The sequence below is a fragment of the Vulpes lagopus genome, chromosome 4 (assembly GCF_018345385.1).
Source record: "Vulpes lagopus strain Blue_001 chromosome 4, ASM1834538v1, whole genome shotgun sequence".
NCBI classification, from domain to species: Eukaryota; Metazoa; Chordata; class Mammalia; order Carnivora; family Canidae; genus Vulpes; species Vulpes lagopus.
In genome coordinates this window covers 10,354,333-10,372,625 of record NC_054827.1, presented here as the reverse complement: position 1 = coordinate 10,372,625, position 18,293 = coordinate 10,354,333, and the positions used below count along the sequence as shown (strand labels likewise).

Here is an 18,293-nt window from a genome sequence, read left to right as displayed (position 1 = left end):
CTAGAAAAATACCTTTGCTAATTCAAACTAATAAAATATTAAATAAGATCAATGAATTAAACATCATAAACGGTGATATTGATAAACTCAACCATATTAAAATCAAAATTTCCTCTTTGAAAAAACACAAGATTAAAAGACAAGCCACAAATAAGAAGGAAATATGTGCCTTTGATAAAGCTGACAAAGTAAAGCTGTGTATTGTTTATGTACAAATATGCATGTTAGTATGTTAGTATACAACAAAATGAATAGGAAGGGTATATATAAAGGTCAAAATAACATTATCTTGGAAAAAGTGAAGAAAGAAAGAATAGTGAAAATAACAGAACTAGGAAGAGAATTTCAACTTCTATGCTGTTGCATTTTAGAAAAGTATGAAGTAACTATAACAACGTTAACATCCATTAATTCTGTGCCATAGAAATAGGGATTTGGTTATATTATTTTCCATGCTTTTCTATTTGTCAACATAGTTCATGTGAATTAATTCCAGTTACCTAACAAAACTATCCTATCTGTTTGGTTGGGAATGATGGGAAGAGTTTGGGATGTCATGAGTAGGGATGAATTCAGGATATATCTGGATTCACAACAGAGATTAATTTGCTAATAATTAGAAGGAAGCATGGCCAAAAAAATTTGAGAAATACAAAATTATCCCCAGATTTGGGTTTGAGGGATGGAGCAAATGGTAATGCCATTTCACAGATGGGAAAAACTAGAGATGTGAACTTGGGGAAGAAACTCAAACCAAGGGGTCATTACAGGGATGTTTGACATGCCTATCAGGCAATCCCTCGTAGGCATACAGTTGGAAATAGAGTTAGAAATTTAAGAGGTAAATGTAGGTTGAAGATATACATTTCGGAATTATCTGCATTGAGTCCATTCCATTCAAAAGTCTGCATGAGGGGTACCTGGGTGGCTTACTAGTTGAGCATCTGCCTTTGGCTCAGGTTGTGATCCCCAGGCCCCGGGATTAAGTCCCAAATCAGGCTCCTCACAGGGAGCCTGCTTCTCCCTCTGGCTGAGTCTCTGCCTCTCTCTCTGTGTCTCTCATGAATAAATAAAACCTTAAAAAAAAAGTCTGCATGAGGGATCCCTGGGTGGCGCAGCAGTTTGGCGCCTGCCTTTGGCCCAGGGCGCGATCCTGGAGACTCGGGATCGAATCCCACATCAGGCTCCCGGTGCATGGAGCCTGCTTCTCCCTCTGCCTATGTCTCTGCCTCTCTCTCTCTCTCACTGTGTGCCTATCATAAATAAATAAAAAAATTAAAAAAAATTAAAAAAAAAAAGTCTGCATGAGATAACCTAGGGAGACAGTATGGATGAAGAGAAAATAAGGGGCCCTAGCACAAGTAGACCTCAGTATCTGGAGGCTAGAAATAGAAAAAAAAAAAAAAGAGAAACAGGTGAAGGAGGAGGAGTGGAAGAAGAAGGAAGGAAATAAATGGGGAGAGCCAGGGAACATGGTGTCAATAAAGGTCAAGATGATAGACTCTTCCTAAACACTGGCAGGTGTTAAGCGGGAGGTTAGTAATTCAAAGACACAGGGAATCACCTTCATTTTAAGTAGAAGAAGGGTGGTGAGAATGGAAAACATTAAAATGTTGCACTAGGGGGCACCAGGTAGCTCAGCAGGTTAGGCATCTGCCTTCGGCTCAGGTCATGATCCCAGGGGCCTGGGATCGAGTCCCACATCAGACTCCCTGCTCAGTGGGGAGCCTCCTTCTCTCTCTCCTCCCTGCTGTGTCCTCTCAGTTGCTCTCGCGCTCTCTCTCTCTCTGTTTTTTTTTTTCTCTCTCTCTCTAATAAATAAAATCTGAAGAAAATAAAACCAAAAACTATGTTTTTATGCAGGTAAAAACGATCCACTTGAAAGAGAGAAGAGTTAAATATTTTGGAGACAGGCAATCGCTGGTAGGTGAAGTGCCTAAGAAAACAAGTGCGGATATGATTTTAAACAGAAAGGACACTGTTCCTTGAACTCTTTGCAATAGAGGTAAAGAAATTATACGTGTCGGTAGATGGTAGATATCTATAAATATAAGACAGATATGTAATAATTCCTGTGATATGGAAAGAACAGTTTTTATCTTAATTTCTAATTGCTTTGCCATTGCATACAACCGGATTGCCAATAGGAGAAAATAGGTTTCAGAGGACAAAGTTGTAGCATTATCTTTTATAACGGAAGTGGATAGCAAAGTTTTGTTCAGTACACGTTTTTAATTTATTTAGTTTTATTGAATACAATGTCCCTATGTTTTCCACCATCGAATATTCTAATAAACCTTTATTGCTCACGTTTGTCAATGTCATGCACGGCTGCTATCAACTGTCTCAGATCCAATGTCAAATAATATGGCCACAGTGACTTCAACATCATTTTCTGCTAAGTGCTCCCTGGGCCCAGCGCCAATGCAAAAACGCTGGAGCCTCAGGGAATATTCAATGTTCAAAGTGTGCCACGCTCTTACTCCCTTACTCAATTTCACTCCACTTTCACTCAATGGAAAATAAACAAACACTATGTTATAGGTAATGAACTCTGTGTGGAAAGAATTTTTACATCCCTTCAAACAATGTATCATTTAGGGAGCAAACAGTTACAATTAGGAGACCAATCGGGACTTATATACTGCGACTCTCCCTACTGCTCCAGCTAATTAGATTTATGTTTGAAAGGATACTAAGCTTTCGTCTAATAATTTTAAAGTGGTATTATTTTAGGCCCAGAGACAAGAATCATGGCTTCATTTACTGACTTAGAATTGTGGCATGTTAGACGCTGGAGGATATTTAAAGATTACATCCAACTCTCTCTCTCTTTTTTTTTTTTTTTCAAATGAGGGAAATTCAGAAATTTTAGGATGTCAAGAAGCAATGTGCCTGAGTTACTATAAGAGCTGAGATACAAATCCTTATTTCTTATTTAGGCAAGCATTTATTCCAGCTCAGTTTTATTAGGTCATTATGACATGGACTCCAGATTATAAATATATTTGCTATGTTTCACCTGCTGCTGAGCTTATACACTGTCTGCACTAATATTAATTGATTTATGTCCGTGTTTCTCAACCATTTCTAATGCAAGTATACTTCTGAAGAGTACATACCTCCTGAAAGTGGGAGCCACCCCCCCTCCCCACATTTCCATCCCTTACTCTGTGGAGAATCACTGCTTTCTCTTTGACAAAAGGATTTTAAGGACTTTTAGTTTCTAGTTTTTAATCACAGAAATTAATACTAAGCATCCTCTTTCAAATTACATGTCTTTAACTTTGATTATTACACACAACCTTGCCTTCCCCAACACCACACACACACACACACACACACACACACACACTCAATGAATCTTCCTCTTAGATGAAAACTCCTAGAGGGTAAAGTCTGGGTACCTTAGCATTCTTTGCAAACAGACCCAATGAAAATACCTCTCCTATATCTGTACTTACCCACCATTTGCTTCAACGTGGATGGAATTGGAGGGTATTATGCTGAGTGAAATAAGTCAATCGGAGAAGGACAAAGATTATATGTTCTCATTCATTTGGGGAATATAAATAATAGTGAAAGGGAATAGAAGGGAAGGGAGAAGAAATGGGTAGGAAATATCAGAAAGGGAGACAGAACATAAAGACTCCTAACTCTGGGAAACGAACTAGGGGTGGTGGAAGGGGAGGAGGGCAGGGGGTGGGGGAGAATGGGTGACGGGCCCTGAGGGGGGCACTTGACGGGATGAGCACTGGGTGTTATTCTGTATGTTGGCAAATTGAACACCAACAAAACATAAATTAATTATTAAAAAATAATGTTGAATATTTAGCATTTAATAAAGTTCTTATTATCTAGCTGGCCTTTTCACAATCTGTATTTGAAGAAAGTTTTTTTTTTTTTTTTAGAAGATGTGGAGTTTATCACATTTAGGTCTTACAAATTTATTCATTAACAATCTAATATCCAAAAAATGTAATTCAATCAATCACAGTATCCTAAAGTTTTAGAATAATTTTTTTCTTCTGTATCTTACATTTTAAATGAAAGTTAACTTTTATTACTTTTTAAGATTTTTACTTTATTTATTCATTCATGAGAGACACACAGAGAGAGGCAGAGACACAGGCAGAGGGAGAAGCAGGCTCATGCAGGGAGCCCAATGCGGGACTCGATCCCAGGACCCCGGGATCACGCCCTGAGCCAAAGGCAGATGCTCAACCGCTGAGCCACCCAGGCATCCCTAACTTCTATTACTAAACAAAAGAGTTTTTAAATGGATGTTTAATTAAGAAAATTGCAGGGTGCCTGTGTGGCTCAGTTAGTGAAACATCTGACTTTGACTCAGGTCATGATCTCAGAGTCCTGGGATTGAGTCCCTTGTAGGGCTGTGTGCTCAGCAGGGAGTCTGCTTGTCCCTCTACCCCTCCCCTTGCTCTCTCTCTCTCTCTCTCTCTCTCTGAAATAAATAAATACAATCTTATAAAAAAATAAGAAGAAATTACTTGGGGGCACTCAATTTGGCACCCAATTACTTGGGTGACTCAGCTGGTTAAGCATGTGCCTTCAGGTCATGTCATGATCTCAGGGTCCTGGGATGGAGCCCCATGTTGGGCTCTCTGCTCAGCAGCCAGTCTGCTTCTCCACCTCCTTCTGTGCTCACTCTCTCCCTCTTAAATAAACAAACAAACAGATAAATAATCTTTTTAAAAAAGGAAATTACACATTACTCAATAGTATTCTTGGGATCCCTGGGTGGCGCAGTGGTTTGGCACCTGTCTTTGGCCCAGGGCGCAATCCTGGAGACCTGGGATCAAATCCCAAGTCGGGCTCCAGGTGCATGGAGCCTGCTTCTCCCTCTGCCTGTGTCTCTGCCTCTCTCTCTCTCTCTGTGTGTGACTATCATAAATAAATAAAGAAAAAAATAGTTTTAAAAAATAGTATTCTTAATACTATTCTGGGGGATTTCACAAAGTATCACAGTTGTAGTTAAATAAATGAGACCTCCGTAACATCTACTCAGTGATGCAAATATTACATTTTCTAAGTAATACATTTAAAGCTTTCTCTAATTGTTCACTCGCCAGCTTAACAGTTCTGCAGACAACTTCCAATGCATTGCTTGCAAACTGAAAGTAAATAGCTTTGTGGGAGTTTGAGACAAATAAAGATTTTTCAAAAAGAAACTGGGACTAATTTGCAAAGTCTTTAAAATTCATAATTAAATAGACTGAGTAATGACGTTAACATGCTAGAGATGAAATAAAAATTCATATAAGCAGAAAGTTGAAAGGAATTTTGAATCTAATTTAGTTCTTTTTTTTGAAGATTTTATATATTTGGCAGTAAGAGAGCACGAGAGAGAGAGAGAGAGCGCGCGTACAAGCAGAAGGAGCATCGGAGGGAAAGGGAGAAGCAGGCTCCCCACTGAGCAGGAAGCCTGATGTGAGGCTCCATCCCAGGACCCTGGGATCACGAACTGAGCTGAAGGCAGACGCTTAACGACTGAACCACCCAGGCATGCCTCTAATTTAGTTCTTAAAAAAAAAAAAAAAAAGTAATAAGTAATTCAATCCTTTATTACCAGTCTCTAATTGTCAACTTTACTCTCCATCTTACCAGCCAGCTTTACCACTCATTTCTACAGTAAATCCCTCCTTGAACCCCTGAGAATGAATTGCCCCTGTTTTAGCACTGTTTTTACTAAATGGTTGATTTTTAAAAAGCAAATCTTATATTTACTATCTATGCACAAAACAGCCTTTTTAACCTAGATGATATGCCTTGAGGACAGGACCTGCAACATATCCATCTTTATATCCTTTACATATTTTAACTCAATATTTATATACAAACTTATGACCTAGACAGTGTTTTCAATTTCCTTATCTGAATTTGTACCTTGAATATGACACTCTGCATTAAGTATTTCCTCTACCTGAAAATCTTCTCTGTACAATGCCCACATCCTGAGCTTTCTTAATTCAACACCTTAAAGGATATTAATACTGAATACTAAATAATAGTAATTATTTATTTATAAATAATTACTGCCCGATAGAGATTTCGGTAGTGATGGAAATATTCTGTATCTCTGTCATTCAACACCGTAGCTACCAGCTGCATGTGGTTATTGAGCATTTGGAACGTAGCTCATGTGCCGAGAAACTAAGATATTTAATTTATGTTTAATTTAATTTTAATTTTAACAGTCACATGTAGCATATGGTTACCATACTGGGGCTCAAATCTCAAGGCCCTGAGATCATGACCTGAGCTGAAATCAAGAGTCAGACATTAACCCTTGAGCCACCCTGACTCCCCTAAATTAAGGAGATCTTAACAAAGAAAATAATCTGTAGGGAAAGAATGTTACTATATGCAAAGTTTGACACCACATATTGTAAGGGTAATCTCATTGCTGTCCATCTTAGAGCAAAAAGAAAAACCAATGAAACTCAGCTTCTTTCTTTACAATAAGAATGTAGAAATAAAAGATTGCACCAGTCTTGGGGAACCTGGATGGTTCTGTCAGTTAAGTATCTGTCTGCCTTCCGCTCAGGTCCTGATCTCAGGGTCCGAGGATTGGGCCCCCATGTCAGGCTCCCCAGCTGAGCTGGAAGTCTGATTTTCCCTCACCTTCCCCCTCTGCCCATCCCCCCACCCCACTCCCCACTGGTGCAGGTGCACCCTCTCTCCCTCAAATAAATAAAATAAAAGATTACATCAGTCTTACAAGATTTTGGATTTATAGTTCTACAGAGTGTTCTATGACTTATGATACCATGCTTAAACCAAAGATCCCTTTGAGAGAAATGGCAGAGAAATTGTTCATAAAAAGAAACCAATTGATCTACAAAATGAAAGAGCCATCGGTTAGTAGAAATTTCCCAGTCTGCAATTCCAAACATGTCTAGTTTCTGACATTTCCAGATTTAACAAATATCCTGAAGAGATTAAGTTGATTACTTAGAGTTAACAGCTGTAGAAAATAAAGTCCAGCAATAAACAAAAAACAGAGATATTTTGCTCAGTGGCTTAAAAGGGCCAAAGTTTTAAAAAAATATAAATATAATGAAATAGAATGATAATAAATTTCTGCATATGCATTGCAAAATTTGACACACTTATTAACATCAATGTTTTAAAAAGAGATAAAAACACACTTTATGTAAGTATGCAAACATCATAGACTTGATCCCTTATTTTAATAGTATGTTTTAGTTTTATTAGATTAAAATGAGTCATAGGAACAGAATGTAATGGCCTAGCACTTAACATTGTAATAAATTTACATAGCAAAATATAAGTATTGGCAAAAAGAAAAATTAAATTTGAAAACCAAATCTCCAAGTTTTGGGATTTTCAGCTGATACAAAATTTGTACAAATTATTTTAGTAGTTGCAGTATAAGTTTCAACAGATAATCTAAATAGATTATAATAATTGCAAGTTGGATATTATGTTATAAATTCTAGAAATAATACAACAAATTTTATTTTAAAAGTGCTTAAAGTACAACACAGTATTTCACTACTTTTTTTTTTTTCTAGAACTTAATTTTATTGTAGTACATTAAGAGTCATGTATGCCAGGAAAGCCAGTAATTATTCATAAGCTTAGTAGTTCACCACAGTTTTAGAAAGCACATAATACATTCAAATAAGGCATTACAGAAAGTTTTGTAAAGAATTAAATGTGTCCTGCAATCCTTTTTAAAAGCCTTGGTCCATTCTGAAAGATCAACACTGAATTTTTAAAAATCAAAAGAAAAGTTTTTTCCCACAAAAATGCACGAAGAACCACTTGCTGGCATTTATATTTTGAGTGCCTGGGATAACAGGCCGGTGTTCAAAGGCAGTTCATAACAGGTTGTACCAGGACTCGTTGCATCTGATTTAGCACCAAGTAAGAGTAAATATCCCACTGAAGATGTAGCTGATTTTTTTCATCCACCTCTCACCGCCCCACTCTTCGTGCCAGGCCACAGGACATAAGCACGCATCCTTGTTGCCCTACGAAGAAATCAAATTCTCTTCGCTTTTAAAGGGCTACTCAGGCTACACACACAGGTGGAGTTCTTGCCCTGCTGACGGTGGCAAGGAAAGCCAGCAGCTGCCCACCGCTTACACTAGGAATAAAGTCCTTCAACAAACTCAGTTACCTTCCTGGTCCTTTTTAACCTCTCATGTAAATCCTTTTAATTGCTACTAATTTGATTAGTTTACTAATTTTGATTGTTTACTAATTATGATTGTTAAGCGTCTCAGGGAAATTCTCCCCAGGCATAACTGATCTATTTCTACTTCCTGAGGACCCAGTATGCTTGCTTTTATGTAGGGCCATGGGTTTGCTTTTCTTTTATTTTAATTTGTCACTCATCACAGCAGATTTTACATAGTGATCAAAAAGAGAACCTGGCAAGTAGATCCTAAAGCACATACTTATGCTTCTTAACCTGAGTAATAATCTGAAAACACAAGACTAATTACATTTTCTGTTGATAATTCAACCTCAGTGCTTTTGTAAGAACTTCCAATGTCAATTTCTAATAAATCATTTTTTCAATACACATGTTCTCAAAACCTGTCATAGGAAAGTAATATTTTCCTATATGCTAATTTAACACAATTTTATAGCAGACTGAAAATTCTGAATAAACTGAAAGTTTGTTTATGATATAATAAATACAGTATATACGTTTTTTTTTTTTTAATTTTTATTTATTTATGATAGTCACAGAGAGATAGAGAGAGGGGCAGAGACACAGGCAGAGGGAGAAGCAGGCTCCATGCACCGGGAGCCCGACGTGGGATTCGATCCCGGGTCTCCAGGATCGCGCCCTGGGCCAAAGGCAGGCGCCAAACCGCTGCGCCACCCAGGGATCCCTAGTATATACGGTTAAGTTTTTAAGTTTCTTAGTGTAAAGGCAAGAGTGAATTTGCATCCTGAAACTAATCTGCATATCTGGTGGCTTGTTTTCTAGATTTTGATATGTTTCACAAAACCATGTACCACAGTACTAACGATGCTGGGTTTTGGCATCAGTCTGCAACACATTTCTCTGATGAGATACTTTACCGAGTGACATGGAAATGCTTTTAGCTTCTCCAAAGAATAAGAAAAATTTTTATCAAACACTTACTCTTCTGAACAAAAGTTAATATTACTACCAATTGCTCTTTTAATTAGGACATCTGATGTTTTAAAATTACATACCCATAGAAGATACCCTGGGTAGACAAAAAGATGAATCTTAGTATCGGACTCATTTGGCCCATTCTTAATTTCCAGAGTGAAATCAGTAGAAGTGAAACTAATATGATTTTCAAAGAATTCATACATGCCAGTCTCAGAACACGGAGCTTCTAAATGCACAGGCGAGGAGTCTCTGCTCATCTTACTGGTGATGTACACTTTTCCTCATGGAGTAACTGATGCTTTCTGGTTTATTTGGGGAACTTTTGTTTGTAGGAAAGCATACACATGGGGCCAGATCTTGTTGGTTTCTGTTCCAGAGAAGGTTTCCAATACTCCCCTTTTCCGGTAATATTCCAGGACCGGCTGTGTTTGGACTTCATAAGCCTTGAGCCTCTTGACAGCCGTCTCTGGCTTGTCATCATCCCGCTGAATGAGAGGCTCCGCTGTCAGGTCATCAATGCCCACGGCTTTGGGAGGGTTGAATTCGATGTTGTAGACTCGGCCGCTGGCCGGATGAATCCAGCGCGCGGGGAGACGCTGCTTAATGCCTTCGAAGGGCACGTTCAGATTGATCACTGTGTCTAGCTGACCAGCTCCGTCCAGGGCTTCTGCCTGCGGAAGTGTCCTTGGAAAACCATCCAATAGCCAGCTACATTGGGTGAGGTTTTTCAGCTCATGAAGGGCCAGCCGAGTCATGACCTCATCCGGGATAAGCTTCCCTTGGTCAATGAAAGTCCTGGCTAACACACCAATTTCTGTGCCCCGAAGCACGTTGTCCCGGAGCAGGTCTCCGCTGGAGAGGTGCTTCAGCGCCAAGTGCTTGGTGATGCGCCACGACACGGTGCCCTTGCCGGTGCCCTTGCCGGTGCCCTTGCCGGAGCCCGGCGCCCCCAGGATCACGGCGCGCAGCAGCCGCAGGGAGCCCGGCCGCGCGCTTCCCTACTTTTATATATCTGTATAGTGTGGTAGGGTGATAAGTTGGTGTTTCATATGATAAAATCTTTATTAACTCAGAAACCATTATAAAAACAAAGATTCAATACTTTGCATAAATAGGATAAATTTTAGACAATAAAATCACATCTAAAATTACAATAAAATGTCAAACTTAATAACATTTGTATCATGGATAATCCAAATATTATACTATAGGGATCACAGTGAGGCCTTTTACCTTTTTCTCACATGTATCTATGCCTCCAGCCTCCTGCTAATTTCCTTAGTTTCAGCCCTCCTGTCTTCTGTCAGTATCCTTGAATTGCTCTTTGGAGGTTTAACAGTTGAAAATTATTTTCTGGTGATAGATCTTTAACTCATCTGCAGCTATGATCGTCACTTGCCTATTTATCTTGGCCTCTTAAAAACTGAATGCATCATCCAGATCAAGAGAATTAATTATTCCGTTTTTTGAGCTGTTCAATTCAGGTTAGGGAAACCAGTTTCAGTGAGGGGACTGATAAACTGTAGTGTATCCCCACTTTCTAATTCACATGGATGACTAGAGTGATCAAGTTTAATCTCTCTTAATATCTTTGGCCCCACATCTACAAAGTCAAAGAGATCCAGACTCAGAAGATGAGGGCTTTGATCCTGTGGACAAGGTGCACTGCTCTACCTGTGTGCAGGCCTCTGTCCTGCCTTAGTCACCCCACGCTTACATTCCCTCACTGTTCCTTTATGTATATATATATGTGTGTTTGTTCTCTGTTTTTAGGATTTCTAAACATTCTTGCATTCCTTTTATTGAAAGAAAAAAAATAAAATAAAACAAACATTAACATGAAAAGATACCTCTGATTTAGCTCTGTTTTGCTTTGTCATAAATCCCAGTGTAATCTATCTCTACATTTTTTTAAGATTTCATTTATTCATGAGAGAGATTGACAGAGAGAATGGCATAGACACAGGCAGAGGGAGAAGCAGGCTCCATGTAGGGAGCCCGATGTAGGACTCAATCCTGGGACTTCAGAATCATGCCCTGGGCCAAAGGCAGGCACTAAACTGCTGAGCCACCCAGGGATCCCCTATAATCTATCTCTAAACACATCTCCAACCTCCTACTCAGCCTCACTGGCCATCTGTCTATTCCTAAAATATGTCAAGCATTTACTACCGGTTTGGCATTCAATTCTTGGCATTGCTGGCTCTACTCATTCTCCAGATTTCAGTTTGAATAACACCCGCAGAGAGGTCTTCCTTGAACTAATACAGACCCTGCCTTGGCTATCATCTACCAAAGCACCAGTTTATTTCCCTCGTAGAAGTTATCTAAATATTGCCATATTTGCTTGCTTATTGGCAGTAGCTACCCCTCCCTTATATGCATATATGTAAATACATACACACATAAGCTAAGGTCTGCTTTATTTGGAAGCATTCAAAAACACAAGACAAACCACATTATGCAAAAATAAGAACTCACTGAATAACCTAAAGTTATCTGAAAAGTAACCTGGAAAGTCCAGGAGAATTAGTTTAAGTGCAGCTTGTTAAGCAGGAGATCAGACAGGGCCATGATTCTCTACCATATTTCTTGTTTCCACTTCCCTAGAGTTGGTACGACCATCATTCAAGGCATCCACTCACATGTGAAAATGGCGGCAGTAGCTCTCAGCTTTATACCTTCTCAACTCCATGACCAACACCAAAACTTAGAATTCTTCCTATAGTGTTAATTAAAAGCCCTGATAATGACTATAATAAGTTAGGTTACATGGCTGCCCCTGAGGGATGGATCTTTCAGGGTCCATTCAGGAGACTTTTATGACAGAACCAGGAGTAGATGATGAACCACAAAACACTTCAGCTTTATGAAAGCAGAGGGTTTTGTTTGTTTGTTTTTGTTTTTGTTTTGTTTTGTTTGCTTCATTATATTCCAGTGTCTTCCATTGTGTCTGGGCAACAGAGGATTCATAAAATCACCATATAAATGATGCATGAATTCATTCCTATTTTTCACTTATCTCTTACTTTTTCTTACCCGAGCCCAGTCCACATTTCTAAGTATCTACAGGATTCATCTATGTCGATGTTGTACAAACAGGGCAAAGTCACAATGTCCAAAAGTGAACCAATGATGTCCTTCTGTACACATTTTCCTATTTCCCTATTTCTCCTCTCTCTCTCTCTCTCTCTCTAAGATTTTATTTATTTAATCATGAGAGACACACACACACACAGAGGCAGAGACACAGGCAGAGGGAGAAGCAGGCTCCATGCAGGGAGCCCGACGTGGGACTTGATCCTGGATCTCCAGGATCACTCCCTGGGCTGAAGGTGGTGCTAAACTGCTGGGCCACCTGGGCTGCCCTCTCTCTCTTTTTATAAGAGATTATTTATTTATTCTTGAGAGACACAGAGAGAGAGAGAGAGAGAGAGAGGCAGAGACACAGGCAGAAGGAGAAGCAGGTTCCATGCAGGGAGCCCGACGTGGGACTTGATCCCGGGACTCCAGGATCACACCCTGGGCCAAAGGCAGGCGCCAAACCACTGAACCACCCAGGCGTCCCTAATACTCCTCTTTTGATGAACAGCATCATTGCCCCTAGAATCATCAAGACCCTGTTACCTCTGATGTGCTTCGAGCACATTACTCAATCATCAGTTCTTGATACTTCTATACCCAACCACCTCCTATCTGTTTCCTCTTCTACTTACACATTGCCATCTTAGCTTAGAACCCATTCCAGGTTCCTTTTTACTTTTCCGTGTCTTTTGGCTTCACTTATATACACAAGTACTTCCAAGGTAAAATGTGATCATGTCACTCTTCTTTTTAAAAAGTCCTTCAAAAAAATAAAATAAATAAAATATAAAATAAAATAAAATAAAATAAAATAAAATAAAATAAAATAAAATAAAAAATAAAAAGTCCTTCAATGATTCCACATTATCCAGAGGTTAGAGTCTAAATCTAGTAATGTAGTCCAAAGTACCCCTCATTTCTTACCAACTATTAAGCCACCCTCCCTATGGTTCCAATGAAATACTTGCAGTTTTAATTATAAAGTGTTATTTCCTGCATTCATGACCTTGCTCACATTCTTTTCCTTTTCTTTCTTCTGATAAATTTATCAATACATATCTTTCAACACTTGCTATGAGTAATGTTTCCTACAAAATATTTTGAATCTTCCATCTTCCCCTATCCTAAATATCAAAAGCTTCCTCCTTTCAATGGAAGGTCTGAATAGATAACTTGTGAGATTATTTTTGCTATTATTTGATCTCCTACAAAGAGTAAACCTTAAAAGTAGACATTTTTAAAAAGACATTGTTGTAAACTACTAATTTTGAAATGAGATGGTGAGGCACAAGTGAAAATAGCAAATCCTAAGTATGCTGACATATCTGTTCCTTCACCAAACCTTAAGTTACCTTCATACCTCTAGCATTACATTGAAGATATATTGGAAAAATGAAATCTTTGTGGTCTTTATGGTCAAAAATCCAACATAAAATGCAGGTTAAGAAACAAGAAAATTTTAATAACAAATTTGTTTGCATATAACCTAGATTGGGTCTCCCAGGAATCAAAGACTCTGAGATCCTGACATTTAAATGTAGGATGTTTACTGAGAAGTGTTTTGGGGAGCAGCACCATGATGAATGTGGAAGCAGGGTTGGGTAGAGGGAGAGCCACACTTTAATATTGTGGTAAGAAGGGCATCTGCTGATCTGACAGTGAGCTCTGGAACCAGGATGGCTCTTTGGAGATGCCCCAATTTGAGGTAAAGTACAGGCTGAGAACTAGAATGAATATTCCAGTCCCTGCATGTACTTTGCCCTATGGAGATATGTGGCCTTGAACAAGGTGACCCTGTGGGTTGAACTGTGTCCTCCAAAAGATGTTGAATTTCTATCTACCTGTACTTGTAAATGTAACTTTATTTTGCAATGGGGTGTTTGCAGATATAACAAACACCCCATATGTATGAGGTCCTACTAGATCAGGGTATGGCCCTAATCCAATGAGTGGTATCCTTATAAAATGATTGAAACTTGGACAGAGGAATGATGCCAAGTTAGGATGGAGGCAGAGACTAGAATAATGCCTTTGTAAGTCAAAGAATGCCAAGAATTTCTGACAACCACCAGAAGCCTGGAAGAGGCAAGGAAGGATTCTTCCCTTGTTCCTTTGGAGAGTGTAACTGCCGATACCTTAATGTTGGATTTCCAATCCCCTAGAATGGTGAGACAATAATGCAGTAAGACATTAACACAATTTCTGGTGTTTTAAAGCCACACTGTTTGTGGTATTTTCTTATAGTAGCAGTAAGAAACACATACATTACTTTTGTCTGAAGGCAATTCCTGGAAGGTCTCATCTGTGACAATTAGAATGATACAGCTGGTGGGGAAAGGAATGCCACAATATAGAAGTGGGATAATAGAGCGCCCTTAGTAGTAGTCTCTAGCATAGTGGTTCTCTAACTTTTTCATGTTGAGAGCCCTTTAAAAAAGTCTTAAAAATTCCTGAGAACTCCAAGAATTTTTGTTCATGGGCTCATTATGCTTAAACATAAGGGAAACATGTATTTTCTTTTTTTTAGAATAAAATATAAAGTTTTAAAACCATATTTTAGATGAAATTTTAAAATATATAAAAACATTGAAACCAAAACATCCAAGTATACTTACTTGTGCTTCCAAGTATTTGTAAGGGAAACTTCTGTGTTTCAAAACTGAAGTTTTATTAGATAGAGGTTATCAAACTATGCTCTATGGTCAAATCAAGCCTGTTGCCTATTTTTGGAATGCTCATGAGGTAAGAATGGTTTTCACATTTTTAAATGGCTGGAAAAAGGTAAAAACTAGAATGATTATTTCATGATGTATGAAAATTACATAAAATAAAATTTTCAATGTCTACAAAGTTTAAGTTGAACACAGTGCTCTATTCACATATTGTCTATGGGTGATTTATAGCAACAGTGAAGAGTTAAATAGTTGTAATGGATTGCCTATCCCACAAAGCCAAAAATATTTACCACCTAGCCATTGACAGAAAGTTTGCTGATGTTTGTGTTTAGAAAAAAAAAAAAAAAGTATTGTTACAGCTAGTAAGAATGAAAAAGAAGTACTGGGGACAAATGGAATTAATCTCTGAATATAAACATATTTATATCTAGTGTTTTAGAATATTCTAAAAATACAAGAATATTCAAACACATTTCATTAATCATGAGAGTGATATTATGATCATGTATCACAATTCCTCTGGAATACCCAACTGTATATTCAAAAGAAAAGAAGAGGAGAAAAGGTAAATAGTATTATTATCATTAGTATTATCATTAGTATTATTATGAAGGTAATTTTAAGGATCCTTCACAGGGTCTCAAGGATCCTTAGGGCATCCTAGTTAATATTTGGCAACCATCATTCTACAGTATACCTATAGTCAAGAAGGATCTTGGCTAGGGACGTCTGGGTGGCTCAGTAGTTGAGCATCTGCATTTGGCTCAGGGTATGATCCCAGGACTGAGTCTCACACCAGACTCCCTTCGGGGAGCCTGCTTCTCCCTTTGCCTATGTCTCTGCCTCTCTATCTCTCATGAATAAATAAATAAAATCTTTAAAAAATAATAAACCAAAAAGAAAGTTCTTGGCTAAAATATTTGGAATAATAAGAGCTTGTCTCCTAAAACAGGGTAGGATGAGAAACATGATCTTTGTACTTTGTGCTTATTGACCTTCCCTGTGAGTGTATGAGTTTACACTCATTTCTAATTTAGGTCCAAAGATGTAAAATAAGAGTAGTCTTGATGTTTTTTGAGGGATCCATATCTTTTTCCAGACAGAAAGTTTATTATTATATTTCTAAAATTACTATAATTAAAAGTGAAGACAACACAGAGAGAATTTCACAATGGGCACATTAGTTTTTTTGTGTGTATATATATACACACATATATATAATGTGTATATATATGTATATATATGCAAGCATACATATATATAATATAAACATCAATTTAAATTATTACTACTTATGAGTGGATTTTTATTTTTTTATTATTTTTTTAAATATTTTATTTGTTTATTCATGAGAGACACACAGAGAGAGAGGCAGAGACACAGGCAGAGGGAGAAGCAGGCTCCATCCAGGGAGCCCGACGTGGGACTCCATTCCTGGTCTCCAGGATCACGCCCTGGGCCAAAGGCAGGTGCTGAACCGCTGAGGCATCCAGGCTGCCCTGAGTTGGATTTTTTTTTTTTTTTCTTGAGTTGGATTTTTAAAATGCCTGAGACCATTTAGAATTTTTTCACTCTTGGGTAACCCTAAGTCAGGCTTTATATTTAAGTTGATAAAAAGGCAATTTGAGGCAGAAATCTTTACTTTTGCACTAGAGATGTGGCCAGGAAACATTATAAGACTTCTTTCTCTGCAAAGATAAAAGGAACAGAAAGAAACTGTAGATCCTTGGGTCAAAACTACGGGTAAAGAGGCCCAGGGATCAATGGAACAGTAATACTTAGGCTTTACAATCAGAGAAGTGTCTCAGGAATATACAGAAATCTATACAAGAAATAACTCACATAAAATATGATTGTACAGGGGCACCTGGGTGGCTCAGCAGTTGAGCATCTGCCTTCGGCTCAGGTTGTAATCCTGGGGTCCGGGATCGAGTCCCCCATCGGGCTCCCCTTGGGAAGCTTGCTTCTCCCTCTGCCTATGTCTCTGCCTCTCTCTGTGCCTCTCATGAATAAAAAAATAAAAGCTTTTAAAAAATAAAAATGTAATTATACAACAAAGATAAATAAAAAGCTGCCATTTCAATTGGAACATTTAGGCAAATAATCCCATCTCATACTCTAGAGACTGGGATACATCAAACTAGTACTAACACCTCCTGGAACAACACATTTTCCCCAAGCCTGTTGCATTCCAGATTGCTCCCTACACACACTGTCATTCCACCATATGCCACATGTGCCACCCCCTTATTCTCATGTGACAGGATGCTCCCTCAGTAAATCTATTTAGAATGCACTTTTACTCTAGCTCATCAGCAACCAAAAGCAAATAGGAATGCCAAGAATTTATTTAGAACAAGAAAACAAATCACTGCTTCTGTCTCTCTCTCTCTTTTTAATGGGGTTAGAGAAGAGTATAATTTTGGAAAAAACAAAATAAAACAAACAACTGGTTTTCTTTGTTTTTGACACTCAAATACCTGACAAATATATCCTCTTCCTAATTTACAAAGAACACATACAGGCTTTACAAATATGTACAGAGTAATAAGACACAATATAAAACCATGGTATTAAAATATTACCACCATAAAATTTTGTATTTATGCCATATCTAATGAAAATATGTCTATTTCAAATTGATAGCTTACTCAAGATTTAATTTCTATCCTAATGTATGAAAATAATATAACTTTCTTTAATAGATTTACATGCTCACAATAGGTCAGATCATTTCAAAAATATTAAATATCATTTTTATCCTATTCTGCAGCAACCCACCCTTCTTTTATATAAGGTTACATATAACAATATTTTTAAAGCAATGTTAACTTTTTGAAAATCTAATTTTTTAAGTATACATAAATTCAAATAATCTTTTTTGCTACTAAAAAGAACAAAATGAAAATTACATTTTCTCTCCACTTAATATATAATGTTATATATATCTCCTGGTGCCTGAGGGTTTGTCAAATTGAAAGCTATTATATAAATCTAAGAAGAAAAACATTTCTAAAACTAAGAATATATGTAACTAATTAATGGTAATAATAGAACATGGTTCAACATTTGAAATGGTTTTCTTTGATTGGATAGATTATTTTCTTTTGCCCTTTGTGTTTAAGTCATATTAATGAAACTTTTACTTAAATGGATTGGAGGGACACATGTAGCAAAATCTAAGACAGATATATTCAATATTTCATTTCAGTTCTATAATTGTTACATATAACCAATCTGCATCTCTAAATCTTAGTAACTGCTCTTGAAGCACCTAGCTGATTGATAGGGCCTGTGACTCTTGATCTCAGAGTTGTTAAGTTTGAGCCCACGTTGGGTGTGGAGATTACTTAATAAAGTCTTTTTAAAAATAGAAATAAATAAATAAA

The 18,293-nt window shown here is 37.7% G+C and overlaps 1 protein-coding gene across 1 annotated transcript in view; it reads right to left on the bottom strand.

The window, feature by feature from the left end:
• Window positions 1-9,402: 9,402 nt before the first annotated feature.
• Window positions 9,403-18,293, bottom strand: part of LOC121489509 (GTP:AMP phosphotransferase AK3, mitochondrial-like) — a 119,942-nt gene continuing 111,051 nt past the window's right edge. The window contains exon 2 of the mRNA XM_041752614.1: window positions 9,403-10,143. Coding sequence (XP_041608548.1) covers window positions 9,427-10,143 — 717 coding nt within the window. The 3' untranslated portion in view covers window positions 9,403-9,426. The remainder of the gene's footprint in view (window positions 10,144-18,293) is intronic.